The 20,656-nt window shown below is 41.4% G+C and overlaps 1 protein-coding gene across 2 annotated transcripts in view; it reads left to right on the forward strand.

Moving 5' to 3' along the window:
- Positions 1–20,656, forward strand: part of COL6A6 (collagen type VI alpha 6 chain) — a 143,837-nt gene that overhangs the window by 94,126 nt on the left and 29,055 nt on the right. For both annotated transcript variants that reach the window (XR_006787811.1, XM_045857311.1), the window contains exons 25-32: positions 4,253–4,315; positions 7,110–7,172; positions 7,987–8,037; positions 9,685–9,720; positions 10,948–11,010; positions 17,547–17,609; positions 19,098–19,133; positions 19,252–19,288. Coding sequence is in view for 1 of the 2 variants with exons in the window: in XM_045857311.1 (XP_045713267.1) it covers positions 4,253–4,315; positions 7,110–7,172; positions 7,987–8,037; positions 9,685–9,720; positions 10,948–11,010; positions 17,547–17,609; positions 19,098–19,133; positions 19,252–19,288 (412 nt within the window). In the remaining variant the exon portion in view is untranslated. The remainder of the gene's footprint in view (positions 1–4,252; positions 4,316–7,109; positions 7,173–7,986; positions 8,038–9,684; positions 9,721–10,947; positions 11,011–17,546; positions 17,610–19,097; positions 19,134–19,251; positions 19,289–20,656) is intronic.

A 20,656-nucleotide genomic window follows, 5' to 3' on the forward strand; every position in this document is an offset into this window, starting at 1 on the left:
CCTTGGCAATGCCCCAGCCATTAATCCCAAACTCCTGGTGCAATCCCTTCTGATACGGTGCTACCTAAGGACAATTTAAAAAAAAAATTCTAAGCCTCTTTCTTCTATCCTCACTTAACACTAAAGCAGCTGTGACTGTCAAGGACTCGACATGAACCAACGACCCCCAGCTCAAGTCACCTTATTGGAGGTTAGATCTGGCCCCAGCCTCCTGCATGAAGTTGGGGGATTCACATTTTTAAAACTCCAGTCTTAACTGGAGCATGGATGGCAAGAGTTTGGGAGTCCTGCCCAAGACTCGGGCCCCAGCATAAGAAATGGGGGAGCTGGGGGTTCAGTCGTGAGGATCAGAATCAGGCTAGGTTCTTACCTCATCCTCCTATTAACTGATTTGGGGTTAAACACTTTGAGAATCTGTTTCTGATTGGTGAAATGGTCTTAATACTCTGTATCTCACTGTATTGTGTAAGGACTGAAGAAGCCACATATAAATATATACCTCTCAGCACAGTGCCTTACACAAAATTAACGTCCAATAAAAGGACACCATGACAAAGCCAGAGAAGATTTGACCTCTAGCGAATGCCCTTCCTCTTTAAATTCCCTGAGCTGCTATTTTCACTCAGAGCTACTCTTGATCTCTGATCAAGGCAGCCTGTTGACTCTTTGATGTCTTAGGGTGGCAGAGAGTTTTTCTTATTTCCTTTAGAAATATGGTCCCTTATATAACCAGCGGTATTTGTGTAGGTGATTTATCTGGGTAACAACTCCCGAAAGCTCGTGCTCCATTCAACCAGTCAGAACCCCCAGTGTGGTACTTTGTATGGTGCGCCACAGGAAACAGAATCAGGCTTTCTGATGTTCTCAGGAAAAGGTCCTGTCTGCATCCTTCCATCCATCCGGGAAACCCTTTACTTCGGCAGGCTTTCAAACAGGCTAATCTCTCACCGTGCTCATGTGCGCTTGAGGTGCCTACACATGAAGTAATCTCCCAGAAATATTCTTCGCCTCGCAGTGCTTATGATGTCTGAAGGAAGCACAGAATGTGGGCTCCTAGGCAAGACTTCCAGTTTGTCCCTGAGTGTCAAGAGCACTTAGAGTCTCTCTACTTCTTCAGTCTGTGATCTACCTGAAAATTTCATATGGAAAACCAACAAATCAAACACATGATTTTACCTCTCCTGGGAACCATTCCTGGATAGGTGGTTGGATGAATCAATGAAAAGGTGGGTGAATTGATGGGTTCCAGGTACTTTGCATAGGTTCTGGAGATATGAAGTCAATAGTATATGTCTTTGCCTTTAAGGAGTGTACAGGCTATTCCCTAGTGGATGAGAGAGATGGTGACCAGTTACATACAGAGTAGAAGAATCTTTGGGACGGTTGAGAGATCCAGCACAGCTAGGGGGGTTCTGGGATTCTTCTTGAGACAGTGATGCCAAGAGGAAGATTTTCAGTATTGGGAGATTCTTCTTCTTCCCTAGATGGAAAAATGGCCCTAAGCAACTTGCACAAGTGTGGGTGTGTAAGGCACAAGAAGTGTTTGGGACTCAGGTGTTTGATGACCAAAGAATGATTGAAGTAGTCACAGTTGACTATGGAGGCAGGCAATGCCAGCAGTTTGAGGGATTTTACATATTAAGAAAGTACTAAAACTTTATTCTGAAAGCTTTTCAAAATTCAAAATTTCAGGCCAAGTGACAGCAGCAGCCGCCTGACATTTTAAATCAAAAGCAGAAAGGAATGGAAAATGAGTTAGAGAGAAGCCAGGCCACAGCAAGGGAAGCCAGGAAGTCAGGAGAATACAAGGAAGGCCAGAAGGCAATGGGAATGGAAGAGAGATGGCTATGGAGAAGGGGATACAATCTGTATGAGTTGTAGCTAATAGCTGATTTGTTTGGAAAGATGAGCAAGAGGGAAGGGTCTGGATGATTCTTGGGTTTCAGGCTTGGGTTTTCAGGGGGAGTAAAAGTGGCACCATTTCTTAATGAAAAAAACAAACAAACCATGAGATTAAGCATAACTTATGGTCAATATGATTGTCTTTGGTAATCACTTCCTATGGGATAGCCACGAGGCATTTTAGTGTGGGGGTCTGGTTTGGACTGCAGATCTGCCTGTCTAGCAGTCATTGTGTGGAAGTGGTTTGTGGATCTGTGGGGCTGCCACTCAGCAAGAGGGCATGAAGTGAGAAAATAAGGTCAGAGGATGGGTCCCTGGGGCACATGGAGATTAAGAGGCAAACAGAAGAAGAAGCGTCTTCAGAGTTTCCTGAGAAGAGACGAGAGAAGGACCCGGAAGACCATGGTAACTTGATGTTGCAGAGTCAGTGGAAAAATCCCCAAAAATACATGATTAAACTCAAATAAGGTCAGAACAAAAAAGTCGACTGGGAAGAACACACAGGTCGTGGGAGCCCTGTGCGGCGGTGGACGTAGAAGAAGGACACAGATTGCGAGCTATGGAGAGAGACAAAAGTGAGATTTTTTTTTAAGATGAAGAAGAAAGGGGAAAAGATGTGGAAATGGCACATTATCTTTCTTAGTAACCAATTCGTTCAACAGTCTTTCATATTAAAAAATGTTTTTATGCTCAAGTTACTACAGTTTTAATTTTTTTGAAGATGAAAGATTAATGTCATAATTTTTTCTTCTGAACACAATCTGCTAAGTACCATGCTTATTACACAGATTTGGTTTATTTTTAAATTATAGTAACCATGGTAAAAAAGTTATAAAAATGATTTCAGTTCACTGATGCTGGGATTATTTACAAGTATTTATAAACAATCTAACCAAGGGACATTTTTGTTGCCATGTGTTTTGATAACCCAAAGGAAAACTCTAATCTCAAATGTCAATAACATAAGAAGGCATTTAAGCTGTCTCTGAACTGGGGTTTTAAAACTATTCCAATAAAACATTCTTTTAGAATGTTGGAGAGACTTCTATTGTATCAGATAGATTTTCCATATAGATGTGTAGTACATTTATCCATCTTTTTAAGTTTTGTTATGTTCTTCAATAAGATCTTAAAGCTTTCTTTATGTAGGTCTTTTATCTTTTTTCTTAGGTTTATTCTAAGAATTTTACAGTATTTTCCCCACTGGTAAATGAAAATTCATTTAAATATTGGTGGGAAAGAGAAACCTATTTCAGAATATTGTACTACCCAAATATATCTTGTTATTGTAAATTATTTCCAGTAAAGTTTCTTGATCTTTCTATTGTGCAAATAATATAAAAAGGGGGAACACAGAAAAAAAAAACAGAATTATCTTCTGGAGGGCAGGTGCCTTGTGGTACAGGCTTCCCCCACTAGGTGAGAATTCTAGGAACCCATCTGTATCAGTGCACCAGCTGACATTGTTGTGAGAGGCTGCATTCAGCTTCAGTGAACTTTTTTTTGAAGACTTTTTCATCGCATTTGCCCACTTAATGATGGGTGATTTACAAATGCACCTGTCCACTCCACACTGGGTGTCTAGCAATTTCTGACCAAAAACAGCCTAATCCTCATATGCCACCCTCCCTATTCCCCTGGTCTCGCCCCAAATGACTTTTTGTTTGTTTGTTTCCCTGGATGAAAAAAGTTTTCAAAGGAAAATGTTTTGTTGATGTGGAAGAAGTGAAACAAAGACAGCAAAAACACTAAAAGGCATCAAAATTGACAAGTTCAAAAACTGTTTTGAGCAGTGGAAAAAAGCCTTGATAGGTGTATTACATCAAACAAAGAGTACTTTGAAGGTGACTGGAGTTTAAACATGTAAGAATAAACACACAACATTTTAAAAATAAATTCTGGGGTTTTTGGATCCCCCCCTCTTGTATTTGCAAATAAAGATGTTTACCTTAAAATCCACACACACACACACACACACTCACACTGTGTTTTCTACCAAAGCAAGGAACCAAGAAGAATATAGTTCCAGGCAAATGTCATCTGGAATACCCACTGTACATGTTTGACATTCTAGCAACATCTGCTCTAACAGCAAAGCAGAACCTAACATCTCTTTGGAAGAGAAGACTCACACTCATTTAGGCAACATCTGGCATGAATTACTTTATTAATTTTCCTTTATTTACTAGTCTTCATTTCACTGCTGGGATACTTTTTTCCAAAGCAGGAATCAATGAAGCCACATGTCTTTTTGCATCTGGGGTTCATTTTCCTCTTAGAAGAGACACAAATGGTTTCAAGGAAAGTTGCTTTATGTTCTGCTGTATTTGCAATTCTCGTTTTGTTTCAGGGGCCTCCAGGACCAGAAGGAAAGGCAGGGAGTCAAGGCCATCTGGGAAGCCAAGGAAATAAAGTAGGTCACATTCTTTGTACCCACCAAAGTTAAGGTTTTTTCCTCAAGGGAAATGTGTCTGGTTGTATTAGTCAGAGCCCTTTCAACAGAGAGGAGAATGTATCCCATTGCCCCTATACCCTGGCTTGATTCTTAGAGAGCCAGCAATAAGTGAGTGAGTACATGGGTGTGGACCAGGATGAGATCAGGGATTCCAGTTCACAGAATCTCACCAGGGGCTACTCCCTATCTGAGCTATGGGCCCTCAGGGGAGGGGCCTCTTCTGGGGTCATGCTCTCTCCTCCCTCCCTCCTTACTCCTTCCCTCCTACCACCTGCCCCTCCTTCCCTTTTTTCCTCCCTTCTTCTCTTCTCCATACATACAAACCTTTTTTTCCTCCGTTATTTTTTTCTCCATTCATATAAATGTTTGCTGAACACCTTTTAAGACAAAAGCCCTGGACTGGCACTCAGCTAGACTAGAAAGTCAGCTCCAGGAGAGCAGAGATCTTTGCCTGTTTTGCTCACCGATGCATCCTTAGTGCTGAGAACCCTACCTAATAAGTGCTTGGTAAATATGTGTTTCCTGGAAGAGTTTCTGGGTTGTATAGTGACAAATATGACATGGAGTCAACTCCACAGAATTTAGAATATTTTCAGGACAATAATCTGCATCATAGAGTCAGGAATAGGGAACTGAAGTGGGGGGTTAACATAGCGCTAATAGCAGTATTCTGGACTGGGGAAGGAGGCATCCCAGAGGCTATAGACTCTGAATGGGCCTTAGAAGATAAACAGGACTTTGGCAGGCAGAGAGGGAGCATGGGAAAGTTCGCAGAGAAGAAATAAGGGGAAGGAGAGTCCAGGGCTGGAAAATCCTGCAAACGGGAAGTTGGGTTGAACCATGGCTTGTAAAGAATAAGAATGTCTGTGGTGACTGACTTTATTAAGTAGCCAGTACAGCTATTTATGATTTTTTATTGAAGTGTATGAACACAGCCAGACTTTGGAAGATTTTTAAATAGGCAGCTCAGTGCAGAAATATTTTGAAGGCTGAGACAGGAAGCCAGGAGACCAGTTGGTATATGCTCACAGTTACCGGACCCAACAATGACTGGGTGACTTAACGGGGGTGGCGGAGTTTCGGGGAGGGGGGACTCTTCCAGGAGGAAACTGAATCAGGAGGGGAGATGGCTGGTCAGGGACGCACAGGCTTCCATCATGAGTGGTAACACCATCGCAGAAGTTAGAAAGTCATGAGGGAGAGCGGGTACAGGAGTGAAGAAGCTCCTGTGGTTTGGGGGACAGAAGAAAAGGTTTACGACCAGGTGGAGATGCAGATTTCAGAGTCATTCAGACTCTGGGGAAACATCTGTTTGTAAGAAGGGGAAGAGAAGACACACAATGACTCACCAGAAAGGAGGGGAAGAAACCAAAAAACATACTGGATGCTGAGAAGAAGTGTTCAAGGAGGAAGGGTCAAGAGCATCAGCTGATGCACACTTTCAGAGCCACTGCCCAGAAAGAGGCCTCGGGGCAGATGGTCTGCTCCCTTCCACGGAGCCCTCTTTGGTATCGCCCAGAGCTCAGTGCTGGTGGACATGTGTCCGTGTGCACTTCTCACATGTACTCTGCTGCCTTTCTATCCCTAAAATGAGTTAACCCCTCCCACACTGTTTCTTCCCAAGGCTGCATGATGGGAAAGGCAGGGGGCATAACCAGACAATGGGAAAACTTGCCCAACTCTGCCTCAGATGATTACGATTAGCATCAGTAGTGAGAGCCACATCAATGGGATATACCCTTGACATGATGTGATAAGAATGGCACTTTACTTCTGTGGTCTTTATCCCCCAAACCCATAGAAGTCAACATAATTATGAGGAAAAACATCATAGAAACCCAAACCGAAGGGCATTCTACAAAATATCTGACCAGTACTCCTCAAATCTGTGTGCATCATCAAAAACAAGGTAGAGTTGATACACTATCAGTCTAGAGGAGCTTAAGTAGCCATGACATGGGATCCTGGAACAAAAATTTTAAAAGGTATTTGGTAAAAACTTGGGACATCTGAACGAACTATGGACTTTTGCTAATAATGAATCAATATTCATTTATTTTGAGAAATGTGTCCTATCAACATAACTAATGTAATGGTCGGTAGGAGCATATCAGAATGGTAGGTCCTGTCTTCACATTTCTGTAAATCAAAAACTTTAAAAATTTGCTTGTTTGTTTTTTAAGAAAAGGAGGTAACTTTCTTTGTTATCCTGTGCTAACTTTCCCAAGTAGCTGGAATTTCCTCAACATAGTCCTGAGATCAGTTTAGAACCCGCAATGGATGTTCCAGCCATCAGAAGTCATTGCCAGGGATGCTGTGCTATGTCCTTGTATTGATGGGCACTTCTAGATTAATAGGTCTGCTGTCTTTGCAGCAGCCAGATGATTGGCATGGATCATCATGGAAAATAGTTCTGTTAATTTCTGGAACAGTACAGAGCTTCTTCTTTGACTCGGGGTAAGGCACTTGCATGGGTGCGGTTCATGGCACTGAGCGGCAAGGGTGAAGCTTGCACTGAACACATACATCAGACGTGTTGAAGCTTTATTTATCAGTAGAGGAGACCTCAGCAGCCAGCAGCAGCAGCAGCTCCTCCAGTATTGGTTGCACAATTCTCAGTCCTGGCCTCAAACCCAGTGTCACTGTGGGCTACACATGGATGCAGTTGAAAATATTGTCTCTGTGCCATCATTTTTAATTCTATTTACAAAAACAACCTAACAAGTGTCCATTTTGATGTTCTGTGTAACAGGGAGAACCTGGAGACCCGGGAGGAAAAGGAGCCATGGGCCTCCCTGGCCCCCGGGGCTTGCCGGTTTGTGTTTCATCATTACGTTTTCCTTTGAGACGAAAGCATTGCCCTCACAATCTTTTCGTTCAGAGGATATCAGGTGTGGCTCTCTGAACAGGGGGTTAAAGATACCATCCTAATCCAGCCTGAGAACTTTCTAGAAATTGAGATGTTATCCTCATTTTGGTTGAGTTCCTTGGCCAGCTTTTCCAAGGTGGCATCTTCCCAGGTACTGAACATCCTGGCCAGGAGCTCTTGAAGCCAAAGGATAGAATGGACGGAACTTGACTTTAGTATTCCTAGAGCCTTTCCTCTGTTCTTCCTCTGCACCCAACCATGAGAACCCAGTCATCAGAAACCCAGGCCACACCCCCCTCCTGGCTCAGGACATCTCACTAAGGCCTTGTAGAAGGCTCCAATGGTAGCCAGTGCCCAGGCATTCAGAAGGTCTTATTTTTATCTGGCAAAGTGAGAATGGATTAGTTTTAAGGGATTAAAATACCTATGTTATCTGGAAGACACAACACCACTACTGCCTTTTATTGAAATTACTGCATGCCTGAAATTTTCTCATTTACTCCTCATAATAATGCCAAGAGTAGGTATAATTATTATTCCCACTTTATAGATGCTACAGGTGAGACTAAGGGATAATGCTGTATGTGTCATTGAGGGATATCTTTAGTGCCGCTGTCACCAAATGTCAGTGGCCTGCCTTAGGAGAATCCTGCTTCCTAATTTCTCAATCACACCTCACAGCTGGCTGCTTTGTTTTCTTGTGAATAAGCCTGCCTTTGTCTGTAGTCTGGGCATTTGTAATTAACTGCTTTGTTTGTAGGGTGATGATGGCAACCCAGGTTATGGTAGCGTTGGGAGTAAAGGAGCAAAGGTAAGAATTGGCGGCAGCAAGCTGGACATTTTCCATTACTTTTTTGTTGCTTGGGTGTTTGTTTTTGTTTTGTTTTTTTACACACTAAAGAGAGAAAAGAAAGTGAGCAGGGCAGTTTTGGACTGTATAGAGATAGATTTTGGTAGTTTATTTGCTGATATCCTATGGGGAATGTGGTAGAAGGAAAAAACAATTTGGTGGTTTACAATGCAGGCAACAACTGAAACTTGAAAGCTAATGTCCTGGTCTTTGTAGAGCCATGCAGCCAGGGCCTGACGTATTCCCACCCTGTGCTCAAGTGTATATTTAGGGTTACAGTCCAAAAGGTATTCTCGTTTTATTATGTTTGCCTTAGCCATTAGTAAGAGGTTCTGCAGAGCTTTTGTAAATGCATTGGGCCAAGTAGTAAATTTTACAAATCTTTTAACTATATCAGAAGGATAGTTTTATATTTAAGTGTCTGGAAGTAAGCTAGAAAAGTTTATCAAAACCAGTGATTTATATATATAGATAGTGACCACCTAGAAAGCATAATAACATCCATAAAAACAATAAAGTTAATATCCTTTATGTAAAACAGTTGAGACCTATGAAAAAGAATTACTGAGATATGAAAGAGAAACTTCAGTGATTAAAAAGACATGCCAAGTTCATGCTGAAAAGTGTAAAACATTATAAAGAATCAGTGTAATTCCAAGTGAAATCCCACTGGGGATGATGCAAGAGGCTGGCTTTCTGGGAGAACAGACAAACAAACAAGGCTGAAAGTTCCTTGGAAAAAAGGAACTTTGAATGAGAGATTTCCAATGAACTGTGCTTTACAATAGAAAATAATTGAAAACAACCTTCATGTCTCAAAAGGGAAATATTAAGTAGCCTACAGCATTGGAATATTATCACTATTTATAGTATATGTATGTGAAGTGTATAATTATGTGAAGACATCATTATGTAACACGTCAAGTAAAATATCAGAATGGGATCAGGCAAAAACCGTTTATCCCAATTGTGCTCAAATACACTTGAAAAAGCTAAAAGAAAATACAACAAAGTATTGATAATGGGTAATGAGATTCTGGGAATGAGTGACTTTTTGTCTTTCTGTTCTTTTGTATTTTATATATGTTTGAGGAGATACTCTGCTTAATCAGAAAATAAACTTTATTCTAAATCAAATATTTTTTCATCAAATGGGGCTTATCATACTTCTTCAACTATAGTCTGTGGCCAAAGTAAAGTAAGCAGACAACTGGAAAATGACAGACCAAGTTTAGACTCCAGGCTCCCCAAATTTCTCCACTGAAATCCATTTGAAGAGGACGGTTTCAGAAACGTATGGCCAAACGACCAGCTTTCCCATGCTGCACCTGCAGCAGAAGGAGAGCTGATTTGCAATTCCTCTGCAGCATGCAGTTGTCCACTTACCTTAGCTTGCCATGATATTTTGGTGAAATCAGTAAGTAGTTCAATTTAGAAGTTGAAGTCAGTTCCTCAAACGGTGTTTTACAGTTTCATTTTCAGTTGTTTTGGTCCTTCCTTGGTTCATAGGCACTAAAAACAAGATAAGTCAGTAGGTAAAATTACAGGGACTATAAACCTGCCTTGGTGATCTATGCACATATTAATTTTCTGTACTGTCAATTACAGGGACAAGAAGGATTCCCTGGAGAAAGTGGGTCTAAGGTACTGTGTGCTTCATACTAACTAGAGATCAATCAGAGACGCTTCAGGTTATGAACCGTGCCAAGGGGCTGTGGGAGGACAGTTCATTATACATGAATTTCTAAAGTCATTATGGGGGAAAGGAGGGGAGACAGCAGGCTTTTTTAAAATAAAAAAATTTAGCCCTGGCTAATGTAGCTCAGTGCATTGAGCACAGGTTGAAAACCAAAGGGTCACTGGTTCGATTCCCGGTCAGGGCATGTGCCTGGGTTGTGGACCAGGTCCCCAGTGGGGGCCACAGGAGAGTCAACCACACACTGGTATTTCTCTCCCTCTCTTTCTCCCTCTCTTCCTCTTTCTCTAAAAATAAATAAATATTTACAAAAAGAAATAAAATAAATTTATTTCTTAATTGTTGAATTCATAGATAAAAGAAGAAATTATCCTTATTTTCCTAAGCACAGGTGCTGCTGCTCCTCTGTCATATCTGTTTTCTTATGTGTTCAAAGGACAGTGAAATGTAAGGAACACCAAACTTACCTGACCTCACCTGGCCCCTTTTTCCCAATATGTTTATGAATCACCTTCAGATACTAAGTCAGCAATGATGTCACTTTTGCTAGAAGGACTGACTGAGCTCAATAAGTGCCAACTCCTCTGACAGGATCAGGGGACAAAATAAGGACAATTCATGTCCCCAAAGAGTATGTGTTCTGACTGGAGAAACAGAAGTAAAACAGCTACAAAATTGTGGGGTTTGGGGGTACACCTCAAAGAAGACTGTTAAAAGATACAAATGTATATGGAAATGTCTTCAAAATACCATATGATCTCACTTATAAGAGGAATCCAGTGGGGAAAAAAAAACTAACAAATGAAATAGAACCACAGGCATGGGAACATGGAACAGACTGACAGTGACCAGAGAGGAAGAAGAGGCAGACAGTGGTGTAAAGAAGGGGAAGGAACTAGTCAAAGAACATGCCTGAATGACCCACAGACATGGCCAGTGGAGAGGGGGTTGACCGTGGGAGAAGGGTGTGGACTGGGAAGGGGAGGTCAAAGGGGGGAAATTGGGACAATTGCAATAAAATAACAGTAAAAAAAATTGGAAAGGAGTTTTATAACTCTGATTTGGAATTTAAAAAAGAAAAGAAAATGTCTCCATGTTGGAATTAGTTTAAAAACACACTGAGGTATCTCTCTGATTTTAATAACTATTTATTTTATTTTTCCAAACTTACTTAGGGTGAGATTGGGGACCCCGGTGGTCCAGGAGAAGCTGGACCCAAGGGAGCCAGAGGCCTGATGGTAAGTTTGTTCAATGCTTACAATCTCGGCTACTTTGGGAAGTCCTTTTCAATGTTTTTCCAATCATTTGAGTTGTCACTTGTTCCCAAACACACTTGTAAAATGTGTGTTTTTTTATTATATTTTATTGATTATGCTATTACAGTTGTCCTGATTTTTCCTCTGTTGCCCCCCTCCACCCAAACCAGCCCCCACTCCCTCATGCAGTCCCCCCACCATTGTTCACTTCCATGGGTCATGCCTGTAAGTTCTTTGGCTACTCCCTTTCCTATACTGTACTTTACACCCCCATGACTATTCTGTAACTACCTGTTTATACTTAATCCCCTCACCTCTCACCCATTCTCCTACAACCCCCCTCCGATCTCTTTATCTTTAGCCTTTGCCATTTTAACCATGATGTGTCTTGGTGCCTCTTTGCACCCATCTTGTTTGGGACTCTCTGTACTTCCTGGACTTACATGTCTATTTCCTTCACCAAATTAGGAAAATTTTCTTTCATTATTTTTTCAAATAGATGTCCAATTTCTTGCTCTTTCTCTTACCTTTCTGGCACCCTTATGAAGCTAATGTTGGATTGATTAAAGTTGTCCCACAGGCTGCTTATACTATCCTCATGGGGGGGATTCTTTTTTCTTCTTGTTCTGATTGGTTGTTTTTTGCTTCCTTATGTTCCAAATCACTGATTTGATTCTCAGCTTTGTCCATTCTACTGTTGTTTCACTGTAAATTTTTCTTTATTTCAATTAGTGTGTCCTTCATTTCTCACAAGGTCTTTTTTATGCTGCTGAGGTCCTCAGTAAGCTCCTTGAGCATCCTTATAACCAATTGGTCTTCTCTCTTTCATTTAGCTCTTTTTCTGGATTTTCAATTTGTCCTTTCATTTGGGACATGTTTCTTTGTCTCCTCATTGTGGCAGACTTCCTGTGTTTCTATGTATTAGGTAGAGCTGCTTTAGCTCCATGTCTCAGTAGTGTGGCCGAATGTAGTAGGGTCCAGTGACACTGCCTCCCCTATCATCCAAGCTGGGTACTTGAGGTGCCCCTTGTGTGGGCTGAGTACAACTTCTTCTTTTATTGAACCTTGATTGCTGTAGGCAGATCAATGGGAGGAATTTACCCAGGCCAGTCAGCTGTAAGGACTGGCAGTGACCAGTACCACAAACCTCCACCCTCTGTGGAGGATCAGTTGTGCAGAGGCAGGGTGGTGGTGCTCTGACATGGTCTGTAGCTGTCCACTGGGTGTGCTGGCCCTGGGGTTTCCCAGGAGGTACAGGCCAAGGTCAGCCCCCACCTGTTTTGCCCAGGGTACCCTGCCTGAGCTGTAAAGCAATCTGAGATGGCTGTTACTTGTGCTGGGCTTGGAGATTCCCAGGTGAAGCCAAATTGTGAATCTAGGCTGCTAGTTCCAGGCCTGGTGCTTACTGAGGCCAGCTGCTGCTTGTTTATTCACACAGAAAAGCAGCTTGGGTGGGCCCTGAAGTTAGGTGGGGTGGAGTCTGTGGGAATCTCCAAGGCCAGTCAAACAGCGTTAGATCAGATTGATGGAATCTTAGATAAGGAACCAGTCTGCTGGCTCTGTGTGGGACGGGCCCAGAAAAGAGACTCTGGCCTCTGCTTGCCTTGATGCCAGACACTTCAGCATCCCCCTGCACACCACTGGTGTCCCTCTAGACACCACTCCTGCGCCGGAGCTCAGAGGGAGTGAGTCTGAGTAGACAAGTCTGCATGTGGGCTTTTAAGAGGAACTGCTTGGTGCTCCAGCAGTTTCTCCACCAACCAATCCCTGCTGGTTCTCACAGCCAGAAGTTGTGGGAACTTATCTTCCTGGCATTGGAACCCTGGGCTGGGGGGCCTAGTGTGGGTCCGGGACTGCTTGCTCCTGAGACATCCCTCCCAAATTTTTATCCCCCACACGTAATTGTAGGACTAGCCCTTTTGGCGTCTGTGCCCTTCTTACCAGTCTTATTGGATGTGGGTTCTTTAATTTTGTGATTGTCAGACTTCCATTCAACTTGATTTCTATTGGTTCTGAATGGTGGTGGTTCTATATTTTAATTGTAATTTTGTTGTAGTTGTGTGAAAAGGCCAAAATTTTTAAGGCAAACTTGGGTAAGGAAATGGATATGTTGCTCATCCTTCAATGCCAGGAAGAAGGCAATGACTGTTTGCTTTTAGTGACCAAGTTCATCTGTTCTGGCTGCCAAGGTACTATAATTCCTGTTGTTGTTGTTTTTATTTTTAAGGAATTCTAGTGGTCCAAAATACGTTTTTAATAGAATTTATTGGGGCGACATTGGTTAATGAAGCTTCCAAAATATGGTCAGTTTAATCGAGTCTCCCTGGCAGCTTTAGTGCAACCTAACATCCTCTGGGAGTTTGTCTTCACTGTGAGAGCATTGTAACTGTTGTACCTTAGTGAGCTGTGTGCCCAGAAAACCCTCTCTTTACTGAGCTTGAGAGGGTATCTCTTGAGCGTTGAGAGCCAGTTTCCGTGTATTATGTAACCGAATATGCCTTTATTATTCCTGGGAGGGGGTCAGATGTTGCCTAATGCTGTGACTCACTCAGACCGAACACAAGTCTCCATTACATTTTGCAGGCATCAGGGGCCTTGGGTTCCAGGGGCTTCAGAATGGATTTTTGCGTTTGCTGACTCTTTCTATGTCTTAGACTTAGTGTGAGACGGCTGTTTTATAAGAGAGACAAGCGTAGTGTAATTGTCTCCAGATGCGTTCTTTGTCTCATTGGGACCAGCACTGATCAGGTGGGCTGACCCGAACACCAGGTCGAGCAGGAAGAGAAAAATACAGAATCTGATTGAACTTGATACTTGAGGTAGGTCTTCCATTCTTATCATCGGAGTTGGTTTTATTCTGGATATTTTTGTTTTACATTATAAAGCAAGCACTTCAGAGATAATTTATGTGGGTTTTAGGGCTGCAAAATAAAGAAACTGCTCTTTTCTCCCTTCATCCTGCCTCTCCCAAGAGAGCTGCCTCCCAGCTGTAATTCTTTCCCTCATCATATTTTTGGATCACTGTCCTTTAACATTAGGCTCTTTAAAAAATATTGGACTGATATAATTAGATAATTGGAAAAGACTTTCAAGTTAATCTAGATGTCATCTGCATTGAAGTATCTCTGTATCCTCTTTCCCTCTGCTTGTTAATGAGGTCGTTTACCCTTGAACATTGGAAACCTAACAAGTTCAGCTGCTTGTCGGTTTCCCTCTCTCCCTATGGCACATTAATCATTAAAAAAAAAACAAAACAATAAAATAGTGGGTAATATATTAACTTTTTCTCTTGGCCTTTGGTTCCTTGAATTTATTTCTTTTTTTCTCTCACACTGAGCAATTTATCACTATTTGTAACTTGCTAATTTTTTTCTGCCAAGCTGCATTTTCATCTACATGAGTATTGAAGTTGAGGCACTGAAAGCTTCCAGGTTTTCCTTCTCAAAGAGTTGATGTTTCTATTCTGTTGGAAGATTGTGGTCAAGTGTTGCCTTACTCGTGGAGGGCCGCTTTAGTTCTCTTGGAATACTTACACTCCTAGTTTGTCTTCTGAATCTTCACCTTGGTTTTTTTTTCACTAACTAGTTTTATTTTTAATTTGCCTTGATTTTTAGTCTGTCTTATTTTGTGTATTCTTATGTGTTTGTATGTATTTATATTTTTATTAACTTTAAAAAATGCTCATACTTCAAGGCAGGGATACTCACACTCAGTAGTGACATGTCGGGCTGGATATCTCTTTGTTGTGAGTGGGCTGTCTTCTGCACTCCAGTAGATTTAGAAGATTTCGCAGCATCCTGACCTCTATCCACTAGATCAGCAATTTTCAACCTTTTTCATCTCATGGCACACATAAACTAATTACCAAAATTCTGCAGCATGCCGAAAAAATATATAATATTCTTTGCCAATCTGATAAAAATGGGTATAATTTTGATTCATTCACACGGGATGGCTATTATGTTGGCTGTTGTCATTTTTTTTTAAATTTGACAACATAAGGAAAAAGAGGTCAGTACCCCTGACTAAATGGTCAGGTATTGCATGTTTTAAAAATTCTCACAGCACACCATTGGGCTGTAGCACGTGGGTTGAAAATCGCTGCCCTAGATGCCAGCAACAGCCACCATTGGCTCCCTCCCCCTTATGCCAGCAAAAAATGTCTCCAGAGATTGCCAAGTGGCTCCTTCGGGGTGTGGGGAGGTTCAAAATGCTCCCTAGTTCAGAACCACTGGTTGAAAGAATCAAGTGATTTCACAAGATTTGTTAGGAAAAAATGGCAATTCCTCTGCCCCCATCTATTCTCTCAATTTTTTAGGTTGTCTTTTTGCTCTACTTTCTGGGAGATTTCATTGACTTTACCTTCCAATGTTCTATTTTAATTTTCAAGAGCTCATTTTTTTCTCTTTGAATATTACTTTTTTTATACTACTCTCTTCTTGTTTCATGGCTAAAATGTCTTCTCTTGCCTCTCTTAAGGATCTAAATTAGCGTTTTTTAGTGTTCTTTGCCCAAATAGTCTGCTTCCTGAAGTTTGTTTTTTCTCCCCTCTTTTTCTCTGTATTTTCTCACATGTCTGGAGAATGCAGTATTTCTTCCTGTTTCAGAGTTGAGGCGAAAAAGCCTGATCGGAAGCCTCAAGGACAATGGGACTAGTCAACCACAAGTTCATTGCAGAGTGGTCTGGCTCAGTTCTTAGCAAACCTCTGATACCAGCATCTGAGGTTGTCTTTGTCTGGTCAGAGTCTCCTGAGAAGATTCTTTCCATTTCCTGCCTGGGGTGGAGGTCTGACTGCCAGCTTTCTAGGGACTACATGGAAAAGAAGAGCTGAAGGGCCTTATATCTACTTCACATTACCATCATTCCATCTCTCTGTTCTCAGGATGGTACCAGCGGCCTTCAGCTCTTCCCCAAGATCCCTAGTGTAGACACCTCGGTTTTAACTTCTGTCTGGTGTTGGGGCAGAAGAAGGAACATTCACACAGCTGTAGAGAATGGAGAGGAAGTGGTGGATTCTTCAAATAATTTTCAGCCAGTCCTCCTTAGTTAGCTTCTCCCCTCTGCTCGACCAATACTTCTAGAGGTACCTGGGCCGCCACTTCCTGAGCCTTCTGGGGATGTGCTACAAAACACGTGAATTCTTGGCTTTCCCTGCTGCTGACTTAGGATTCAGCTTTTTCAGATCCACTGTTTTTAACACGTATACATCTGCCTTCTAGCTTCCAAAGGTTTATGGCTGTTATCTCCTGTCCCGTTCTTTCCATGTTTGTCTCTCTTTTTTTTTTTTTTTGCCTTTTTAAAAATCCACTTACTATTATTTTAGTAAGGCATTGGGAAGGCTCAAGAGTAAATGCATATGCTCAATCTGCCATTTTGCCCAGGAAGGTTAGTCTGTATCTTCTAAATAAAAGATGATAGGTATTTTTTTTTCTACTCAACCCAGCATACTGTGAATATCATCAGAATACCCAAAGGACATCAATTGCTGTTACTTGGGAAATGCTTTTCTACAAATTACATTGATTTTATACAAGTTCCTTTTTTATTCCTATAAAGGTTATAAATCCTGTGGCATTTTGACTGAACAAAGGAATATGGTTCTAATTTTTAAACTAAATTCTAGCTTTACTTTGATAAATTATATTGTTAAACGAACATGGGAAAATTCTTGGCATATAGTAAATGTCGACAACGGTTGTTTGTATGATCACCGCTGTTCCCCATTTCGCTAAGGATTTCTAGCCAACTATTAATATTTTCTTTTTGTTGTTTTAAGGATTTTTATATTCAAATTTTTGGTTTTCTGGGGGGGTTTTGTTCATTTGTTTTCCATTTTAGTCACTAATTAGATTTAGATAAAAGTTCATTGAGATAAAAATTTTTTCTTTTACCCATCAATTCTAGTTCTAGCAAACTTCCCCAAGGAAGTAACCAGAATTGCACATATAACTTTATAGTGGCATTGCTTATTACCATAGCAGCAAACTTAAGTGCCAGTTGTAAGGGACTGATTAAATAAACCATGGTGTATCTAGGTATTAGGATACTACACAGCCAGGAAAAGTGATTTTGCAAAAGAATATTGAGTAACATGAAAGTGCCCAGAGATACCACATATGTTTAGTTTAAAGGGAAACAGAGGAAAAGTATAAAATTATATTAAGGAAAAACATATAGATTAATACTAAGAGAATAAATAAAGGACTAGAAAAAGACACCAAAATGTTAGCAAGCATTATTGGGGGAGAAGAGTGATTCCTGAGGATTTCTTTTCCTTCTGTGGGCTTTTTATAAATATCTCAATTTTCTTAAATGAAAGTGCCTTTGAAACTTAAGACACTGAAACCCCCCACATACATTTATATATATATATATATATATATATATATATATAATCTCATAATGTGTATATATATATATATATATATATATATATATATATATATATATATATATATATAATATATATATACACACACACACACACAATTTTAAAGTAAATAAATTCTGCTTCAAGATATCCACTGGGCTTCCAGGAGAACCAGGATCCCCTGGGGAGCTGGGACCCCCTGGACGCAAGGTAAGCTGAAAAACCGTAAATCACACCAGATCCTTTTCCAAGTAAAAAGTCAGTGACAGGGTCTTCATTGTCCAAATGGACATGCTTTCTGTCTCTGCAGCTTGGCAACTATTTTCCACCCTGATGGGCTCAGAAAGAGGAGGCAAAAAAATGCCAATTAAATATCAGTTGCCATTTCTTGGGAGGTGGGGGGAACTGAGGGAGGAAATGAAGAGTATTCAGACTAACATGAGATTTCTCAATTGTTAGTAAATTTTATTGATCTGTTCAACCCTTGTCCTCTTCTTATATTCAATAAATGATCAACAAATGAAGGAAGGCAAGAGAAAATTAATAAATAGTGAATAAATTATCCAAGTTACATTCACATGGAACTTACTTTCTTTAGGAATTTAGGTGGACTCCATTGCATTTTTTTAAAAGATTTTATTTATTTATTTTGAGAGAGAGGGGAAGGGAGGGAGAAAGAGAAGGAGAGAAACATCAATGTGTGGTTGCCTCTCAAGAGCCCTCTACTGAGGACTTGGCCCATAACCCAGGCATGTGCCCTGACTGGGCATCTAACTGGCAACCCTTTGGTTCACAGGCTGGCACTCAATCCACTGAGCCACACCAGCCAGCACCATTGCATTTTTCTTTGGGTACCTCTCATAGCCAGACTCTTTCTGTTCCAAAGACAGGATTGAACACATGGATTTCAAACCAGTTCCACTTTGTTCTTTTGATCCTCACCCAGACAGACACACATTTGCATATACATATGTTATACGACTATATATTCATTTTGAAGTACAAGTGGGATTGTCTTTCCAGATGTTCAAATTGAGTCTGGTCCCTTTGTCATCCTAACCAATGATGGGGGCAGATTAAGGATCAGCTCAAATGCTGCTCAGTGTCCAAGGCAAAATAAGTAATTGAGGAACTCCAACCTCTCTCTTAAGGAGGGGCAGCCACACGGATGGTTCAGCCTTACCTAGTTCTACTAGGGGTGTCCAACCTTGCGGAGTCTCTGCGCCACACTGGAAGAAAAGTTGTCTTGGATCATGCATTAAATGCATTGTGACACATAACCACAAAAAAATCTCATAATGTTTTAAGTAAACTTATGATTTTGTGTTGGGCTGCATTCAGAGCTGTCCAAGGCTGCATGAAGCCTGCGGGCACAGGTTGGACACCCCCGTGAGCCACAAGCCTCCTCCAAAGCTTTTCATGCCAGCATCAGCTGGTCAGCTTCATCCCAGATTCTGGACAACCCTCACCTGGACATGGGGCTGGAGGAAATCGGTCTTCAGAGGTTTGTGGTGCTGCTTATAGGTTATACTTAGGTGATGGATGTCCACATGTGTCCTTTCTTTCCCTCTAACTTAGTAAGAATAGAAATCTTTACAAAGTTATCACTTTCTTAGAGTAACATTGGTACACATTCTGGCCTCTGAGGTGTGTGTCTAGAGCAGTGAAACCACATTTTTTGTTTGTTTGTTTCTCTAGGGTGTGAAGGGGCCCAAAGGACTGGCTTCATTTTCCGTATGTATCTCCTGGCTCCCACAGAGTGTCCCAAGCATGCCGTTAAGTTTGTTTTCTTTTTGAACTTCAGGGCCTGGCAGTCTGTTGGTTAATTCTCTGTTTTATTTTTGGATTGTAGACATGTGAGCTCATTCAGTATGTGCGGGACCACAGTCGTAAGTATCCTGCTGAAAACGATCACGCAAGTTGTCAGCAGTCATAACAGAAAAGCAGCAATTTCTGCATTTGAAATTGAGATAATTTACCAGTCAACCTCTTAAAGCTAGAGATGTCACTGCATGTATTTTGAGTCAGCACAGACTGGTGACGATGAACTAACTCCCTCTCTCAGTGCTGGTGTGTCTAATGGAACCTGTTCCAAGCACTAGGTAATAGTATATCTAGGGCTTTGAATCTGGGGAACATTGAGACAGGAGGTCAGAACTCTCCTGAGGGTGAAATTAATCAGTGAACCATCGCGGTGAGCTCTTTCAAATGATATTAACACCTGACCCTAAGCGGCAAGATTGCATTCTCCTGGTGAGAAAGATGTGCGGTGATCATAGGTGTCCTGGTGGGTGGGCAGGAGTCCCAACTCTGGCTCATAGATTGGAAATACCTGGAAAGGTATTCTGGATTCCTGTGATATTTTTCTTCTCAAAATTCTGTAAGCAAGCAGGCATTTTGATCTGGAAAATGCTCTTTGGAATTTGCTGTAAGATCCTGATGGCAGCTTATTCTATCAAAACACATGTTACCATATTGAAGGAATTCATTCCATGTACAAGATCAGGAGAGAGTTACTATTTAATGTTCATCTATAAATACTCATTCACTTCCCAATTAAATGCTATGACTGGCAGGAAAAGTCAAAATCCCTCAAGACATTTTGGGGAAGAAAAATAGACAAATTAGAGCCCCTTTCTGTAGACAGCATTGGTCTCAAAGACACAGACTGAAAAGCTTTGAATGCAGGGCCGATCTCAACCCTGCCTTTATGTAGCAGAATGGACCCATCCGTGGCGGGAATCAAAACATACACCACGGGGCCTGAAGACCAGTGCTTTGGGGCTGAATTAGCACAGCAGGCTTTCTGACACACAAGCCTTGTGAAGTATAATGACCCAAGGACACCTCCAAGTATGAAGAGGCCTGATCTTTTAGAATTGGCGGGGCTCGATAGAAAATTACAAATCCAAAGGTGGGTCCAAAATGATCTCAAAAGCAAGTATTCTTTAGAACAAGAAAGGAAGTCACACACAATGGTTTCTGCACATCACAAAAGTGCATGTTCATGTGAGTGCACGGCTCTGCACCCTCCCAGGGCCTCGAGAGGGGCCCCAGCAGGTGAGAGGTCAAAAGCAGTGCCATCCAGTCTACCTTCTGCAATAATAGAGGTGCTCCAATGCACTGTCCAGTGTGATAGCCACTGGCCACGTGGCTCTGGGGACTAGAAAACTGATTTTTTCATTTCCTTTCATTTTAATTAATTAAAATTTAAAGTCACATGCAGCTCATGGCTTCCATATTGAACAGGGCAGATC

The sequence above is a fragment of the Phyllostomus hastatus genome, unplaced genomic scaffold, assembly GCF_019186645.2.
Source record: "Phyllostomus hastatus isolate PE091 unplaced genomic scaffold, TTU_PhHast_1.1 phas_scaffold_129, whole genome shotgun sequence".
Lineage (NCBI taxonomy): Eukaryota > Metazoa > Chordata > Mammalia > Chiroptera > Phyllostomidae > Phyllostomus > Phyllostomus hastatus.